The sequence below is a fragment of the Hydra vulgaris genome, chromosome 11 (assembly GCF_038396675.1).
Source record: "Hydra vulgaris chromosome 11, alternate assembly HydraT2T_AEP".
Classification (NCBI taxonomy): domain Eukaryota; kingdom Metazoa; phylum Cnidaria; class Hydrozoa; order Anthoathecata; family Hydridae; genus Hydra; species Hydra vulgaris.
Genome location: NC_088930.1, coordinates 39208620 through 39227707, shown reverse-complemented (window position 1 = coordinate 39227707; position 19088 = coordinate 39208620). Strand labels below are relative to the sequence as shown.

Genomic DNA, 19088 nt, shown 5'->3' with positions numbered 1-19088 from the left:
AATATAAATTCATGAAAATCCAATAAAAAATATTGTTGTAAATGTATTTTACATCTCAAGACATCTATGTCTTATTTCAATAGCAATTTGATATAGTATTTTCAAGAGTTTTGCTTGCTATTCTGATGCTTTAAATATTCTGGTAGAGGGGGATGCATACCCTCATTCCCCTAGATATTTTACTGGTTAGTTAATTTATCATGTTATTATATATAGTAAATTATTATTACACGTGGCAGTTTTAGCTCGTGCTTGTGGCATCCACCCTAAAAAAAGTATCTATGAAACAATGAATAAACTTTAAACAAAAGATGTTGCTTCAAAATATAATATAACGGGCACTGCCCAGAAGTGTAATTTTTGTATGGAATTCAAAAATATCTATTCAGCCATTATAGGTATATATACAAAGGAAAAAGTTTACACATCATATTTTAATAAATGTGAATAAGTCATGTTTTAAATATACAAAGGTATTTTAATTTCATGTTTTAAAGTTCTGTATCTTTTTTATTTAGAGGCAGTTAATAGTCAGCATTTTGACATCAAAGATATTCAACTCCACAGTTTTATTGGAGAATGGTTGTGACAAGCTTGTGTCTTGAATATTCGAACTGAGAAGAAAAAAATTGAAAATCCAAATAAAACATTATAAAAAAAAAATTGTGTTTTTTTTACAAAGAAAAATATTTTTTTAACTGCTGTTTAGTAACTTTATAAGTTAACAATATCTTCTAACTTATGTTATAAATAACATAAGTTAGAAGTAACATAAGTTACTACTTTATAAATTAACAATATCTTCTAACTTATGTTATTTAGGTTATTTCAATTTTAAAAACTGATTTATGTCTTCTATTATTTTTGTTTTTTTGTTTATGATGTATCATCATACTCTAATAAAAAAATATTGTTAAAATATTTCTCTCTAAATTTTATCAATGTTCAATTTTTTTTTTGCAGTCAGCAGTCAGCAGTCAGCATGAAACGCTTTTTCCACAGCTCTTTCCAGCAAACTCAAAGTTCTGTTTCTCCAAAAGAAGATTCACTGTCCTGCCTTAAATATAAGTCGCAATGCAGATAATTAACTCCTTAAGTCTTGTATATATATATTGTATTTTAAACTATATATGCTTTATGTAATAAATGCTGCACAACCAATTTCCTTTGGATAATCATTTGTAACATTCGCTTAAGAATCATTATTATTTGCTACACAACCAATTCCCTTCGGACAAATATTTGTAAAACTCTATTTAAAAATCATAAATGATATCAACACTAAGTCCTTGGGGACAAATTTCGCAAAAAGAATTAGCGCGAAAACACGTAGCGATCAACTAATGATATATATGATACGAGAAACTACCAAGGGTTGAGCAATATATAATTAATTGTAATATATTCAATATATTTATATATACAAAAATAAAATTTAAATAAATATCAACACGAATTTCTTTCCTATACTACGATAAATAAATGCATACCATTCCCTCACGTTAACTTCATAAAAACACATGTTTACATATAAAAAATTATATAAAGTGTCGTCTTTTTCTAATGACCCCCCCTCCCTAATTCTTTTTTGTCTTTTTAATCTGGACCCCCTCCCTCCCCCCCCTTCCTATTTGGATAACGTACTTTATGGATGGCCCCATGGTAGTTTAACTTTAACAAAAATGTATGATCTGTACAAGGTTTCAGATGAAGATTCTGTAAAAGAAAACATTTACAGAAAAGTCTTCAATGAGAATTTTAATTTATCATTTTTTAAACCTAAGAAAGATAGATGTGATGAACGCGAAGAGTATAAAATCCTTGAACAACCATCAGAGGAAAGAAAGTATCAGCAAGATTTACACATCCAAAGAAAAATAGAAGGGTTTGAGGAAAAGAACGAAGGACCGACAGATAATTAACGGTATAATAGTTGTAGTTTTTGATCTTGAAAATGTTTTTAATCTGCAAAAAGCTAATGTATCAGCTTTTATCATTTTAGTAAACTAAATGTCTACAATTTAACTGGTCATTGTAATATTAACAAAAGGGTATACAACAGCATATGGTCCGAATACTTAAGCGGATATTGCTAGAGCAGTTGTGAAAATATTAAAAAATGTAGTAAAAGACATTCTTTATATAAGTAAAATCATTCTGTGGTCGGACAGTTGCGTTCCACAAGATAAAAATTCAATGAGCTTAGCATTACTTAATTTTTAAAAGTCAAAAAACAGCGGCAAGATTGAAATTATAGAGCAAAAGTTTTCAGAGCCAGGATACGGTAACTTACAAGAGATTGATGCAGCACACAGTGTTATAGAGCGTACACTAAAAATTTAGAAATATACAGTCCAATCGGCCTGATAAGAGTATTAAAAACATGCCTACAAAATCAAGTAGCTTCAAAATCCTGCAGATGGTTACCACAGATTTTCTGGACTATCAAAAATCAGCAACCTCTCTATTTTCTAGAATTCCTTACACGAAAATAAAACAAATTGTGTACAATAAAAATACAATTTTAAAAGTCAGTTTTAGAACATCTTTCTTTTTTTTTTTTTTGTTATTTAGGTGCCCCAAGAAGACCTAACGGTCTTGTCACATCTTTCAATGAAGACTTAAAGTGTGATAGAATTGGATATAAACGAAGTACAAGGGAAAAAAAAATCTACCGAATTACTGCAATTGCCAAGAGTTATGGCCCTAAAAACTGAGCAATTTTCACTATCGGAAAATAAAAAGAGAGATTTAGCCAAAATGCTTAAGTATATTCTCTATGAAATTGACAAACATTATTATGAATTGATTTTAGAAACTAAAAAACCAATAAAACTAAACCAAAAAACAAAGAAGACTGCATATAAGACTCAATGAAATATATTATATTTATATATTATAATTATTATAATATATAAATATAATATATATTATAATTATAATATATTATTATATATATTATAATTATAATACTACATAATATTATAATTATAATATAGTTCAAACTGGTGATAACCTATATGTTTGCTTAAAAGAATTATTTTTGAGTTTATTTTTTTTATGGTATTTCATTTTGTAAAATTGTTAAAGAAAACAAGATTATATATTATTTGTGATTAGTGTTGCTTAGTTCATTATCCTGAAATTTTGTTTAATATCCTATAAAATTATCAAAGATTTTGTACTCAGTGCAGTTTTGTTCAATGTCCAAATAAGATATGCTAATATCGTCTTAATTTTAGGTAAACAAGCTTTATATTTCAAATTATCAATAACTTTAAAATAAAGATAGTACATTAAAACATCTATACTAGCTATAAATAAAATACGAGAGCAGTAATAAACTCCTAAACTTTAACCGGGTTTTACCAACAATTTGTAAATTGGTCTGTTGAACAAACTAATTTTAGGGTGACGACAAGGCAATACGCATAAACGTAAGAAGTGTAAGTAAAAACTTTTACAAACCAAAGTTTTCTTATTTAAACGACTCAAATAAGTATTAATAAAGTTTTAATACTAAAATTATTTTTTAAAGTTGCTCTTGGTCTTGCGGAAAAACTGTTTTCGATTTGATAACTTATATAAATGTTATGAAAAATCACTTAGGAAGAGTGCTACCAGTTCTTTTAAATTTCCTTTGTTAATTATTTTAATGAATGAGTTCAATACTTATGCAATTCTTTTGTTATGTAACTCTAACTCTTAATAATAGATATAAAAATCCCACGATAGTCGCTAGGTAACGTGAGTGATGTAACGTAAGTTAAATATATAGTATCAAAAAAACCAGTTTATTCTCCTTAACCGGTCACCACTGATAAATTTTTATATTTTTTAAAAATTGGTATATAATTCTCAACATCTTGTGTAAGTTTCTAATGCAAACCGCTTTTCTGGTTCGCAGAAATCTGACCTAAAAGTTGACGCAATTTTTTTACCTTGTTTTCAGTGAAAATTAAGTGGCATTTTCAGTAATAAGTTCTCCCTCTTTTGGCCAGAATCAAAACTTTTTGGCTTATTTTATTCTTTAGACTAACAGCTTTCATACAAAATAGCTAAAAGTTTAATTTACAGTTTAAATACTCAACGCACTTAATACAAGTTATCATATTTTTTGTTTTTCTTGTTCTCTGTGATTACAAACATTCAATCTTTCGGGTCCGCAACATATTAAACTTGTTTAGTTTCAACAGTTTCAACAACAAAAAGCGATATATTTACCAGAAATAGATATTTTACATAAGCATGTTATAAAGTAAAAAAACTATATCTTATATAAGCATAAAGCATGTTATAAAGTAATACACACACACACACACACACACACACACACACACACACACACACACACACACACACACACACACACACACACACACACACACACACACACACACACACACACATATATATATATATATATATATGATCACATGAGTGATGGGTTGTTGTTATATATATGTGTGTGTGTGTTATATATATATATATATATGATCACATGAGTGATGGGTTGTTGTTATATATGTGTGTGTGTGTGTGTGTTTTATATATATATATATATATATATATATATATATATATATATATATATATATATATATATATATATGATCACATGAGTGATGGGTTGTTGTTATATATATGTGTGTGTGTGTGTGTTTTATATATATATATATATATATATATATATATATATATATATATATATATATATATATATATATATATGATCACATGAGTGATGGGTTGTTGTTATATATATGTGTGTGTGTGTTTTATATATATATATATATATATATATATATATATATATATATATATATATATATATATATATATATATATATATATATATATATATATATAATACACATACACACACAAACACACACACACACACATGTATATATATATGTATTTATATATATATTAGGGTGGTTCAGATTTAGGTAAAAAAAATTTTTGGACTAGAGCGAAAGCTTATAAGGTGCGCAAACTCTTGTTTTATATATAAGATTTTTTTTTTTTTTAAATCTTATATATAAAAATTAAGCTCTCTAACTGTATTTTTTTTTCTCAATGCTGCAAAACTCATAGAAAAGGTCTTAAAGTAGACCAAAAAAAAAGATTTTTCCTATTTCCTGGATCGCGGCAACTTTTTTTGGCGATTGAGATAATTTGCAGACATGGAGCAAACTTCAAACTTGAGTATGTTTATAATTATATCAAATTAGGATGCTTCGAAAAAAGTTGGAGTGATTGGAGCCTGGGAACTAAAAAACCCCAAAACTTGTGCCCTCAGCCCAAAAAATGGTAAAACGCCAAAATATTATTTAATGAAATTTGAAATTTGTCGATGAATATAAATCTAGATTAGAATAACAATAGCATTAAACTCGGTAACTTGTTGCCCTCACATTTGGGGGCACAAATTTTGGGGTTTTGGTTGTTCCCAGGCTCCAATCACTGAGATTTTCTCAATCACCAAATAAAGCTTTGATACTACTGCTTCCATTATTAGAAAGCCAAGGAATTATAACGAGAATAGCGTATAATCTGGGGCGGCCACTACTTCTCCTTGCCTGTAGACGCCATATTTTGGAAAGGCATATTACCCACTTTAATATCCAGGTTGTGAAACGTCTAGCCCAGAGAACAAACTCTTTAAAAACCTAAAATCTGTCTGGAATTATCTTAAAAAAGACACAGTTCCATTAATGAGAATTCAAACTCAAACAGAAATAAATAAACAACATCTTGAAGCTGAACAGTTCTACAGAGATATAATAGATAATAGGTTCCTGGTCTATTGCATTATGCAAGACGCATGGGAAAAGTGTTGTATTCCCTTAAAATGTATTTACTATTGGAAACCATTCCAAATTTATCAGAAGAAAATATAGAAGAAATTCGTGATATCGATATGTTTGTCGGCATCTTTTACACTCAGTGGTTTCTTAAAGCAGTATCGTTAACTGCTGCCCCATATCAGGTTAAAAATAATAATTATAAATAAGAATAAAGCAAAAAAATAATTAGTTAATTGTTTGATTGATGACTTAATCTAGTATTGTTAAAATATTGTAAAGACAGGACCAATGAATTTTTATCTGCAACAGAGCTTTCATATCCTATGCAATATTTTATGATGATTTTAATACTTCATTATAATAAGTATTAGTCGTGCCTTAATTGTGCTTTAGCAGATAAACGTTGCCAAAACAGAGAAGATAATGCCTAAGCATTGAACAATACACTTCTCGCCAAACCAAACGTGTCTCCACTTAAACGTGTTATGGTCGATAAAAAGCTTTTTCACTCTCTAGGCTTTGCAAAAGATCAGCCTCCATCTTTTTGTTCTCAACTATCTTAGCAATCTTGGCTCATAAGACTTAAGTTCCCTTCACAGTTCTGGAAGTTCAATATTTTTTATCTGGAGTTTGAATCTACTATTAAATCCTATGATGTGGTCAATGACTTGTCCAAGAGGGTCATTAATCTAGTTAAAGAACTGATTAGAAAATCAAACAATCAAAAAAAGACAGCATTTGTTCTTGCTTAACTCTTTGTTTACAAAAGAAGTAAACAAGGGGCAAAGAAAAAAGATTTAGCATTGAATGTAACAAAAAATATTTTAAAATGTTGAGTGTTAAGTAATTTAAAGTCTAATATGACGTTGAGTTTATTTTTATTTTTTTCCCCTCTTCCTCCCGCAGCTCGAAAGAAAGGTATATTAATAGGAGAGGGCTAATCCACCTTCCTCTAGATTCACCTCTTAGTTTAACATCAAAAATAATATAATATATTGGTGATTAAGATAGATAACTTTCAGACATGGAGCAATCTTTAATTTTGGGTATGTTTATACTTATATTAATTGAGCATACTTTGTAAAAAACCGCAGTGAGTGGAGCCTAGGAACTACCAAAACCCCAAAACTTGTGCCATCAGCCCTAAATGTGAGGGCAATAAGTTACCAAGTTTTATACAATTGTTATTTTAAACCAAAATTTATATTCATCGGCAAATTTCAAATTTCATTTAACAATATTTTATATATTATTAAATATATAAAATATCAGTAAATGAAATTTGCATAGATATTATAATATCCTCCACAAAATGAGGAGATATTACAATATCTCCTCATTTTGTGGAGAGTGAAAACTTTACATGGTCATAATTTTCGAATGCTAGAGTATTATTAGATGAAATTTGAAATCTGGCGATGAATGTAAATTAAGTTTAGAATAGCAAGATAATAAATTTTGGTAACTTATTGCCATCATATTTGGGGCTGGGGGCATAAGTTTTGGGGTTTGGGTAGTTCCCAGGCTCTAATCACTCCAACTTTTTCCGAAGCTTCCTAATTTGATATAAGTATTCATACCCAAGTTTGAAGTTTGTTCCATGTCTGCAAGTTATCTATCTCAATCACCGAAAAAGTTGCCGCGATCCATGAAATAAGGAAAATCTTTTTTTTATTGTCTACTTTTTGACTTTTCTAAAGGTTTTCCAGCGTTGAGAAAAAAAAAATACAGAAAAATGTCAGAAAAGGGTAAAAAAAATTACTTTGGGGCCGTGTGTCGCCTACTTTTTTTAAAGTAAAAAAAAAATCACATATATAAATTAAGCGTTTGTGCAACTTATAAGCTTCCACTCTAGTCCAAAAATTTTTTTACTTAAATCTGAACCACCCTAATACCCTTCCTTACCAATGTTATAAAATTTTCTCAGCATTGAACCACATCTCTAGCTACTGAGTTTCTCAGCATTGAACCACATCTCTAGCTACTGAGTTTCTCAGCATTGAACCACATCTCTAGCTACTGAGTTTCTCAGCATTGAACCACATCTCTAGCTACTGAGTTTCTCAGCATTGAACCACATCTCTAGCTACTGAGTTTCTCAGCATTGAACCACGGATCTCTAGCTACTGAGTTTCTCAGCATTGAACCACGGATCTCTAGCTACTGAGTTTCTCAGCATTGAACCACGGATCTCTAGCTACTGAGGCAAGCGCGCTAACCACTGCGCTACAGCTGCTCAAAATCGACTTGACCGATTTCAAAAATGTATTTATCGATATTATTATTATTATTATTCAGTGATCAAATACAAATACAATAATTTATAATTTGATGAAGAGGTGCTACACCAGGCCCCCCTATGCTGACGAACATGGAGATACAGAAGCTACAGACAAAGCAGCAATTGTATCTATAAAGTTACTTTCTTATGTTGTTTTTGAAAGCGTTGATGGATTGAGCGTTCACTGCTTCTTGCGAAAGCGCATTCCATGGGGCGACAATTCTATTTGAAAAAAAGTTATACCGCTCCTCGCAGTTTTTTACCATCTGACGTTCTAGTTTATGGTTATGGCCTCTTAGAATATACTTATCTTTACTTTTTGAAATTTTTTGCGGGACAACAAAACTAACAAGCTCAAGTTTACGAGTGATTTTGAATTGCTCGATAAGATCTGCTCTTTTGCGGCGTTCTTCAAGAGTTGTTAAACCGAGCCGTTGGAGTCGATCTTCATAGGTCATGTGTTTAATAGTCGATATTGTTTTTGTTGCTCGATGTTGGACTTGCTCGAGAATGGCAATGTCTGATTTTAAATGCGGTGACCAGGCTTGTACAGCAAACTCAAGATGGGGGCGAATGTAAGTGAGATACAGAGTGCGCCATAAATAAAAACTGCGACTGCGAAATGTTTTTTTGAATCGCCCTAGCACTCTATTCGCTACTGATACGGCTGACTCTATTTGCGGTCTAACGTTAAGGTCATTCGAGACCATCACACCAAGGTCTCTTTCGACTTCGGTTTCTTCGAGAGGACGACGGGTGCCGTCGACGTTTGACATTGAGTATTTGTACGTTGACTTGTTACATCCGCGCCCAACATGCATTACTTTGCATTTCTCAACGTTGAAATGCAAGAGTCAAATATGTGACCATTTCACTGCTTTGTCAACGTCATCTTGGAGAGTGATGTTGATATTAGTGATGAGTGAAATTAGTCGACTTTAGAAAAAATATTAGTCGGTTTAGTCGACACTCAAATTATTTTTTATTTTTCGAATAATAAAAGTCGTAACAACGCTATTAATATGTAGTGCTGTTATCAACTTCGACTAAATCGGCTGAAAATCGAATAGTCGAAAGTCAAAACTAGTCGAGTTTGAAAAATCGAATAGTCGATTTAATCGACTACGTATTTCCTACTAATCGATTTAGTCAAAAATCCTTAATCTTTTTATTTGATTTAATTTTTCTAATTAGTAATTATGTTTGTTCATTTAATAACATGCTGTTTTTTGTTTACTCACTAAGTTTTATATAATTCACATTATGTTAGCAATATTTATACCTAATTTTTTTTTGTTTCTTTTCTTAAATATCCAATAAATTTATACAATAAGATAATTAAGATAAAAATCTTCATACAATAAAAAATATAGCAAAATATACAGGTATAAAAATAAAAACAAAAAAATTAAACTTTCGGTTTTGTATTTTATTAAATTTTTTGTTGTTGTGTGCACTATGCTTGCGGTTTTCATAAATACTTTCAGGCGGCTCTGGAGCAAAATCAAATCATATACAATAACATTGTAAATAGGATTGTATAGACTTTTTGATACCTGGCAAGTATTTAAGACGATCCCTAAATTATTGGGGTCTGGGAATATATTTTTCCGTTGTCGGAGCGACCCTGCTCTCATTTTGTTTAGCAACATTATCATTTAAATGATATGATGATAAAAAATAGAAAGCTAATATAAATTAATTTATTATTTTTATTACAACATATTTCGAAAGAAATAAGTTGTAATAAAATTCATTTCCATATAAAATCGACATTTTTAACTAATACATTTTTGAAATTAACTTTTAGTTGATTTCAAAAATGTATTAGTGAATTTTAGTCGAATTTGGAAAATGTATTAGTCGATTTAGTCGACAGTCGAATTATAATATACAACACTAATAATATGTTTAGACGTAGAGTAGCTCTCGAGAAGCCAGAAGGTGATTTTTTGTGTTATCTCAAAAGATGATATGCTGAGCATGCAGAAGCAACAAGCAAAATAGTTTAATCAAATACAGAGACAACTAACTGCAAAGATTTCTAAAAAAGTAAATAAAGCTAAAAGGACCGAGTAAAAAAACAGAGTAAAAAGACCGAGTAAAGAGACCGAGTAAAAAGACCGAGTAAAACGACCGAGTTAAAAGACCGAGCAAAAAGCAAAAAGCAAAAAAACTTATTAAAAAATTAGTTAAAAAAATAGATAAGCTAAAGAAAGAAAGAGAAAACATGTTTTTCTTTTTTTCATGTTCTTATTTTTTTTCTTGCTTCTATCATTATTGCTTTCAGATCATACTTTTGCTCAAATGAAAGTAAAAACTTGCAAAACATTGTATAAATATTTTAGTTTGTTTTCTTGCAACATTTATTGCAACGTTTATTGAATCAAATTATTTCACAAAAATCCTGCTAATTTTTATATATTTTGTTAATATATCAAGTATAAAGATACAGCATGGGGCTCTCTGTAGTTGGTGAACTTTGACTCAGATAAAACTAAGTTTATTTCAGCTAATCGTTATTGCAACAATCTAGATCATCCTATCTAGATTGTAGATATCTTCCTCCAATCTAGATCTTCCAAACGATAATGTACTTGATGAGTCATCTACCCTCCGTCTTCTAGGATTAACTCTTTCTTCTAATCTTTCTTGGAAACCATATATCAAGTTCATTGCAAAATTAGCATCCGCTAAGGTTGCATCTCTTTATCGTGCTCGATACCTTCTTATTCCGGATACTATTCTTCATCTCTATAAATCTCAAATCCATTTTTGCATAAAATACTGTTGCAAATCTGGGGCGGATCTTCAAATGACGCCCTTTCTCTTTTAGACAAGGTGCAAAAACACATTTTAATAGTAGTTGGATTTGCTCTTGCAGCCAACCTCCAACCATTACCACATTGTCGTAATATTGCTTCGCTTTCTCTTTTCTACAAATACTATAATAGGCACTTCTCTAATGAGCTAGCGTCTCTTGTGCCATTTACTAAAATTCATCCTCGTGTTACTCGTCATTCAATTACCATCTTTTTACTTTGACAGTTCTTAAGTGCTCTAAAAATTCTTATTCGTCTGGTTTTTTCCTCGAACATCAGTTCTTTGGATTTCGCTCTTTTCATCTTGTTTTTCTGATTTACAATTTTTTAAGTTGTCTGTTAATTATTATTTTGCTTTATAAAATTCATCTTTTCTCTTCCAGTAACTTCCAACTCTAATAGTGGATGCTTGCAGCTTTGTTGGAAGTAAAGATATTTAAAAAAAAAACAACTTTTGTTGATTATATTTCAACAAAAGTATTGGAATCATATATAAGGCTAGAAATTGTCTAAATAAAATAATATAAAGTAATTATACTATTTATTTTATTTAGACTTTATTTATTCATAGCTATACAAACAATATTTATTCATACAAACTATGCAAATATTGCCTGAGGAAGTACAGGCAAAAGTAAGTTACGACGTCTTTATCAGCATCAGAAACATGCAATGCGCGTAGAATATTTTTCAAATTGTTTTTCAAGTTCAAAATCTTTATTCAAAGATGTGAATGTCTTAAACGTTTACAAACTTAACATTTATAATACCTTATGTTTTACGTTTTGTTGTATGAAAAACCTATTAATAAATGTTTTTAAAGGTATATGCACCCTTAAAGCAAATAATAAAGATAGTTTGCAAAATAACAGCTATTTTAACGAACCCTTTTGTTAAACAAAGTTTAATCAGTTTTTGTATAATTTATAGAGCACCTTATCTTTGGAAAAAAGTTTGCCCAATTTTGATTTGTCAACTTCTTTTCCAGTTTTTAAAAATAAGTTAAAGAATTTTTTTTTTTCAATAGATAATATAATAAAGTATTTTTGAGATATAATTTTAAACCATTAATTATTTCAACTATTTTTGATTGTTATTTTGATTTTAACTACTTGCATTATATTATATTTTATTTTCCACTTTTATATGGTTCTGACAACAAGATCATATTTTTCATTCATTTTTATATACGCAGCATCTAAAATTGTTAATTGATTTATTAATTTTCATAAATAAATCTATAATATTTTTCATTTTCTAAGGATAATTAAAAACATTAACCCAAGCAACGTATATAGCAACAGTGTTAAAAACTTGTTAAAAACCCACAGATCTAAAGTGAAATTCAAAGTAACTTTTTTTTTTTAAGGATTTTCAAAAATGAATGAAATGAGTGAAGTCAAGTAAAAGTGAAAAAGTAAAAAAAAGATAAAAGGTTCTTCAGAAAAAAGATTTAACAATAATAAAATAATGTTAATAAAAGATTTAACAATCTTTATAATACCAAAATGAAGTTAAATGATAATCCTGCTGTAAATATTTTATTTGAATCAAATGCCACAACTATAAATGCAAGCTATGTAAATAACAAATCTGGATTTTATTTATCTTAAACTTCTGCATCAGCATAGAAGATTAAGCCAATTGATTGTTTCATCTCTAGTAAAAGTTTAAAAATGTTTGGTTATAGAATTATAGATTGCTTTATATTGTCTGATATATTTAATGTTTTAGCTTTTAATCAACGTGGTGAGTGTTCAACATTGTTATTGTCTTGTATTTTGTGTTCAGCATTATTATTGGACTTGTATCGAAGTTGTTTATGAAAATACTTTATCTGTAAATATAAAAATGAGTTTTACACATCAAAACAATTTAATAGAGGATATGACATTAATTGTAGAACAATATAAACAATGCGCACACTTTGAAAGGGACATTCTGGTATAAAAAAATTTACCACTTTAATGAAGATGCCACAACCAACTACACAAAACAATTATGACAAGCTTGCAGCAAAAACTGATGTTGGCGCACAAAAAGTTGCTGAAGTTACTATGCTTGATTTAGTATCAGATTTGCTAAAAATGCTGCTAATGATGATCTTGCTGATATTGGTTTCTCGTGTAATAGTATTCGGTAGAATACCAGTAAAGTTTTAAATGTGAAACCATTGTCCTGGTTCTGCAAAGATTACTTTTTTATGAAAAAGACCTTTTAAAATTAAACCCTACAACTTATATTAGATAAAGGAACTTTCACATATGTAAATACAATTACAAAAGATCTGCTGGCGGTATGGAGACCACGGGTGTAAAGCGTGTGTTTTTAAGTTCTATTCATAAGTAAGATTAAGCAAACAATACCAACACTTACAAACTAGGTCCAGGTCTTCCAATAAATATTATTTTTAAAGTGAAACCCATTTTTGAAGATCTCAGCAAAGATGCAGTGTTTACATGGAAAAACGCAAACGAGTCGTTCAACAGTAAGATTCGGGACAGACTACCAAAGACCACGTGTCACTCAATAATTTTAAATTTGGTGTTTACGATGCAGTAGCAAATTTTGATATTGTTATAAAAGTTTAAGTATTAGTTTTTGAAACTGTTATTAGATGCTTTCATGATTAGAGGTTACAATAAAATAAACTAAACGTATAAATCTGTCAAAATATAGAATGAATGAAAGGAACAAATTGAGGGGACAAGTAAATAGTTTGGCAATAATTTGGATAAAGAGGGAATAACATATAAAGCAGGAGGATTTAGAATACTACTTATAAGTTTAAGTTGGTGTGGTTTTCCGTTGTTTAATTCTATAATGTTGAACATTGGACTTTGACCTCAGGCAACTTGATATAGTATTTGTTTAAAAAAAATCTGTTTAACTTTAAACACTCTTCTACTCTATATAAAAACCATATAAAAATTCCAACATTGGTTGTTTTATACCCTGTCCACAATATTGGACGGCGGGAAGCCTATTTTGCTTTTTTTTTTTTTAAATGGAATTATGGTTATCATAGCAACAGGCAGTCATTTATTATTTTAAACACTTTTTTCTTTTTTTTTTTTTATATATGCTAATGATCTGAAAATTTTTTTTCCCTAAAAATTAATTTAGAAATTAGAGAGGGTTTCTCCTTTAAGAAATTAAAAAACTTGATTTTTCATACACGGTAGCGGTGAGACAACAAAATTTGTTATTCTTTAAATCTTGGTTTATCCACGGAGTTTGCTACGACAGCACGGCTATTTAACACTGACTATTTAAAAAGGGTTCTTGTAGGGTTAGCTAAATTTCATGGGCGACTATTATTCTTGTTAGCCTGCCGCCATCATGTTGGAGAGCTACATATTGCCGAAGCCGTAGCTAAAACTGTTAGGTTGTAGAATCAACTGTTTAAATCTCTAAAGTAGAGCTGGGGTGGTGTTGATGCAAACAATAAAACTACGCTGTTTCAACTCAATTGCCATAATATTTAAGACACCTGGTTTGAGAAGCAAGCTCTATTGGCGCTCAGAACTTGCAGGAATCTGATAAACCATAAAAAATTAAGAAACTGTACGGTAAGGATAAAATAAACAATTACATCACTTTAAAATACCTTTATGCAAAAACAGAATATTTAATCTTTTAAAATTACTTCTAAATTTTTTACATTTAGACTTTTGAGAAGCACAAGGATTATTGTAAACTGGCGGAGCATGTAGTTATGTTTCGTGACCATCAGGTAAAAAATTGTCAGGTTTAAAGCAAAAATATCGTGCAAAATAAAATTCAAGTTGTTTTTTCCTCGAATTAAAACAGGTTCTTTTTCTGAGTCATGAAATAGTCAAAAAGATCAATAAAATGGCTGACAACATTTCTCTCTGAATATCGTGGTTTTTGAATAACTTGTTTTCGCAAGTTTTCTGATTCTGCAGCTTTTAAAGTAAAATTTAATAATCAATTTCATAGGGTAGGGTGGGGTAATGTGGGTCTACGGGGTAATCTTGGTCTAATTCATATTTATCTGTTATATTGATAATGGCTTTAGGTATAAAGTTGAAATTTTTACCACGTTGTTATAGCATATTAGGCTAATTAATTTTAAAATATAACCTTGCTATGCTGTTAGAAACGGCACTTTTTTAGCTAAAATGCTAGATACATAAACCAAGTCATTTTTTTCTCCGTTTTTAAACTTCAGAGAAAATATATTCAAATAATGCTAGAAAACGTATGAAAAATGGTTATTTTGAAAGTAAAGTTACTATATTTTAAGGAAAGTATACCTGTAAGACACTAACGCACATGGTTTGTTTAAAATTTGAAATATAATCAGGTGGGGTAAAGTGGGTCTATGTATATAAAATATTATAATATGTAATTATCTTATTGAAGTTGTTGTTAGTAACATTATAAACCTATTAGTTTCATCAGGCCTAACTATTTTTGTGTTAATAGTTCTTTAGAACTATTAAACACTTATGTTTGAAGTTTATATCTTTGAAGTTTATATTAAGAAACATGTGTATTTATTTGTATGAAACAATACCTAGGTCAAATAAAATATTATATAAGACCTATATGGTGTTAAAATATTTTTTTGGTGATATTTTATGATTTATGCTAATTTATTTCACTAAAAGTTTAACAGATTTTTCATAAATATTACTTTAGAAAGTATTTAAAAAATGCCAAGATGTTATAATAAAAAAATAAAACCCAAGTACAATGCTGATAGTTTGGAAAGAGCAATTGTGTTAGTATGTGAGAAAAAAAGTACTATTTATAATGCTGCTAAAGAATGTTCTGTTCCTAAAGAAACATTGAGACGAAGAATAAAACAACAAGAATTTAATGCAAACAAACGTGAAGGTCGAAAAAATGTGCTGAGTGATAATGATGAAACTATGATTGTAGCTGCAGCGCAGTATTGTCAAAGATATGGTCTTCCATTCTCTTGACATTTGTAATTTAGTAGGTCAATTTTGCACAACAATTAGGATGAAAACTCCTTTTAAAAATGAAATTCCTGGAAAAGATTGGATAATTTTTTTAAAGAAGCGTCATGTTGATAAACTTCAATTACGCAAACCTGAAATACTTACATTTTCAAGAGCTAAAAGTTTAACACGTGAAGTTGTAGATAAATTTTTTACTATTTTATCTGATGTGATTCATAATAATAACATTGTACCAAGTAGTATATACAATTTTGACGAGACTGGACTTTCCACAAATCACTTAATGAAGAGAGTATTTGTACATCCAAAAAGCAAAGATGCTTATGAACTGGCTGGTTCTTCTGGTAAAGTTATGTACTCTGTGCTGTTCTGCGTGTCTGCAGATGGAAGATATCTTCCACCATTTGTTGTTTTTAAGGGAGAAGGCTATCTGTATTTTAAATGGGTAGAAAATGGACCACCAGGATGTGCTTTTGGGGCAACAGCTAGTGGATGGATGCAAGACTTTCTATTTGAAAACTGGTATTTTACTTGAATTTTATAATTTTCATTTTTTTATTTTCATTTTTTTTTCTTTCCTTTTTTTTATTAATGTATTTACACTGAATAGCCTTTGTTGCTCTTGAAGGCGGTACAAATGATTCAATAGAAGTAAATACATTCTTTATTTAGGTTTGTCTAGCACTTCATATCATTTGTTGACCAAGATCAAAAACCAATACTCCTGCTTTATGACGGTCATGGAAGTCATTTAACATATGGTACTATAAAAGCAGCCATGGACAACGATATCAAAATTATTTGTCTTCCACCAAATTGCTCACACGCATTGCAACCGTTAGATGTAGCTGTCTTTGGACCATTAAAGAATGAGTGGAGAAAAATTTTAAAGCGGTTTGCAAGAGAAACACAACAAAAAAATATTGATAAGACAGCTTTTACAGGATTATTGAAACAATTGTGTCAGAGACTCTCTCCAGCAAATGCTATAGCAGGATTTCGTGGTTCAGGTATCTCGCCATTAAGTAAAGAAAAGATGGAAAGAAGAATAACAGGTATTGACTTTCTCAATCAATCACCTGAACGTTATAGCCCTAAATCTCCAAGAATACAAACACCAAGATCAGCTATGCGAGAAGCTTTAAGGTCAATCATATGTCCTAATGTATCTGCAGTAACAGCAGCAATAATTGAGCAACAAAAACAAAAAAGGAAGAGAGTACAAGGAAAATGTGGAGAACTCCTTACAAATAAGAAAGTCAAACGACGGTTACTTGAGGAACAAAAAGTCAGAGAGGAAAAAAACAAAGTTAAAAAAAATTGTACAAAAAAAACTATTACCTTTACTGAAGTATCAAAGATATACTCAAAAAGATCTAAGAAGTGCCCAAAATAGCAGGAATTTTACCATAAAAGTGCAATCATCAAAAAAATTGTTATTTCTTATAAAACACTTTATTAAAAAATGATTTCTGTATTAAATCACCATTTTTTTACTTTTATTTGACCGAGTTTTTAATTTTTATTGTTGTGCTGTGTATGTATGCACTTTTTTTTTCAAAAAAAAATAACTTAAAACTACTTTTTAAAATAAAACCCTGTATATATACTATAAAAAAGGTGCGTACATATAGAATGTATGTCAGATTTTTCATAAGCAGCAGTATTTTAAACCAGAACTACCAATATTTTATGTAGACCCACATTACCCCACGTAGTGGGTCTATATAGGCATCTTCGAATAAAGGCTCCCCTGACTTATTGATAGTATTTTAAGTAATAGTTTTTTGTTAAATTTGTTTAGTAGGATGTCCAATCATGATTTTAAGACATCATTTGTCAGAAAGCCGATACCTAAACATTGTTTTTTTTTACTCAAAGTCAGAAATAGGTAAAAGTAGGCTCAGATTACCCCACCTTACCCTAAGTATAATATTTTAGTCTTATTATTTAAGAATAGCATATTTCAAAATAGCACTTTAATTTTATCTTGTCAAAATTAAATGCAATAATTTTTTAGCAGTATTATTTTCAACCTTATTTTATCTACATTACATTATTTACGCACTTACACATTAATTTATTATTTTACACATTAACTTTCAACGAGAAACGAGACTATTGATAGACGTGCTATGATAATGAATATCTGCTGCACAGGTGGTATTAAAATAATGGTAAAACCAAAGAAATATTTAGATTTGTTAATCCTGGTGTTGACGTAAGCATCTTATAAAAAAAAAAGTTAAGAGTTATTTATTCGATCCAAATGGAGGTCCGAAAATATGTAAAAACGGATAGAATCAAAGCTAAAATCCTTAAACTGTATATTTCACCATACTCCTAGTTAATTTTTGATATTCTATGTCAAAGTTTGAAAAATGAGACTTTTTAAAACCGATGAGATTCGAAGCTTGTAAAAACTGTCAAAGTTGTTGACAACTAATCAGACCTTACAGTAAAACTTATTTAAGATAATGAATATGAATGTGTTTGCAATATATTTATATGCATGCAATACACACACACATACATATTATTCCATTTCTTTGTATAGATATTTCATAATCCTTTTTGTTTATGCAAAGTTTAAGTAAAAATTAAAAAACTTAAAAACGTAAACCAAAATAAACTTAGACAAAGTTAAGAAACAAAATACAACGTTTTAGCAATTTTATTAGCTCTATTCATTTATTCATTTTATTCATAAGTTTAATGCTTAATTAAAATAAGCAAATAATTGTTTTATTTTTAATATAGCATATTATAAATATTTTTCATTAAAGCTTTTTCATATAAACATTTTTCATCAGCCTTTTGAACCAAAATTACGAATGAACCAAAATCTTTATTCTAGTTTAAGCCAAAGCTGAAGTTTCGGTACCAAACCCAAAGCTGTTGTCACAAAAGTATCTTCCTCTATATAAGCTCGCGGTTAAAATACAATTTCCGGGTAAAAATCTTGAAATATAAAATCATTATTAAATTTCTTATGAGTAGTAAATTAACTTCACTTCATTTGAATATAAAATAACAAGGTGTATGTAAAAAGTTCTGCTCTAACACCCAACATGCCTAGCAACGTTTCTGGGTATAGATCATAATTAATCTTTGGGGATTTCATTTGATTTATTTCATCATATTTCAAAATAAGTAAAGTTTAATTAATGTGAAATCAATACTTGTTATTTTAAATAACACTAACTTTTTTGTTGTT

At 29.4% G+C, this 19088-nt stretch overlaps 1 protein-coding gene across 1 annotated transcript; it reads left to right on the top strand.

Annotated features, from left to right (window-relative positions):
* The first annotated feature begins 15911 nt into the window (after window positions 1-15911).
* On the top strand, window positions 15912-16406 carry LOC136087021 (uncharacterized). Its single transcript, XM_065809526.1, has one exon. The coding sequence runs from the start codon at window positions 15912-15914 to the stop codon at window positions 16404-16406; it is 495 nt and encodes a 164-aa protein (XP_065665598.1).
* The last annotated feature ends 2682 nt before the right edge of the window (window positions 16407-19088 follow it).

What these genes read in the sequence shown, in the direction of transcription:
- LOC136087021 (XM_065809526.1), top strand. Translation starts at nt 15,912, where the DNA reads ATGAAAACTCCTTTTAAAAATGAAATTCCTGGAAAAGATTGGATAATT.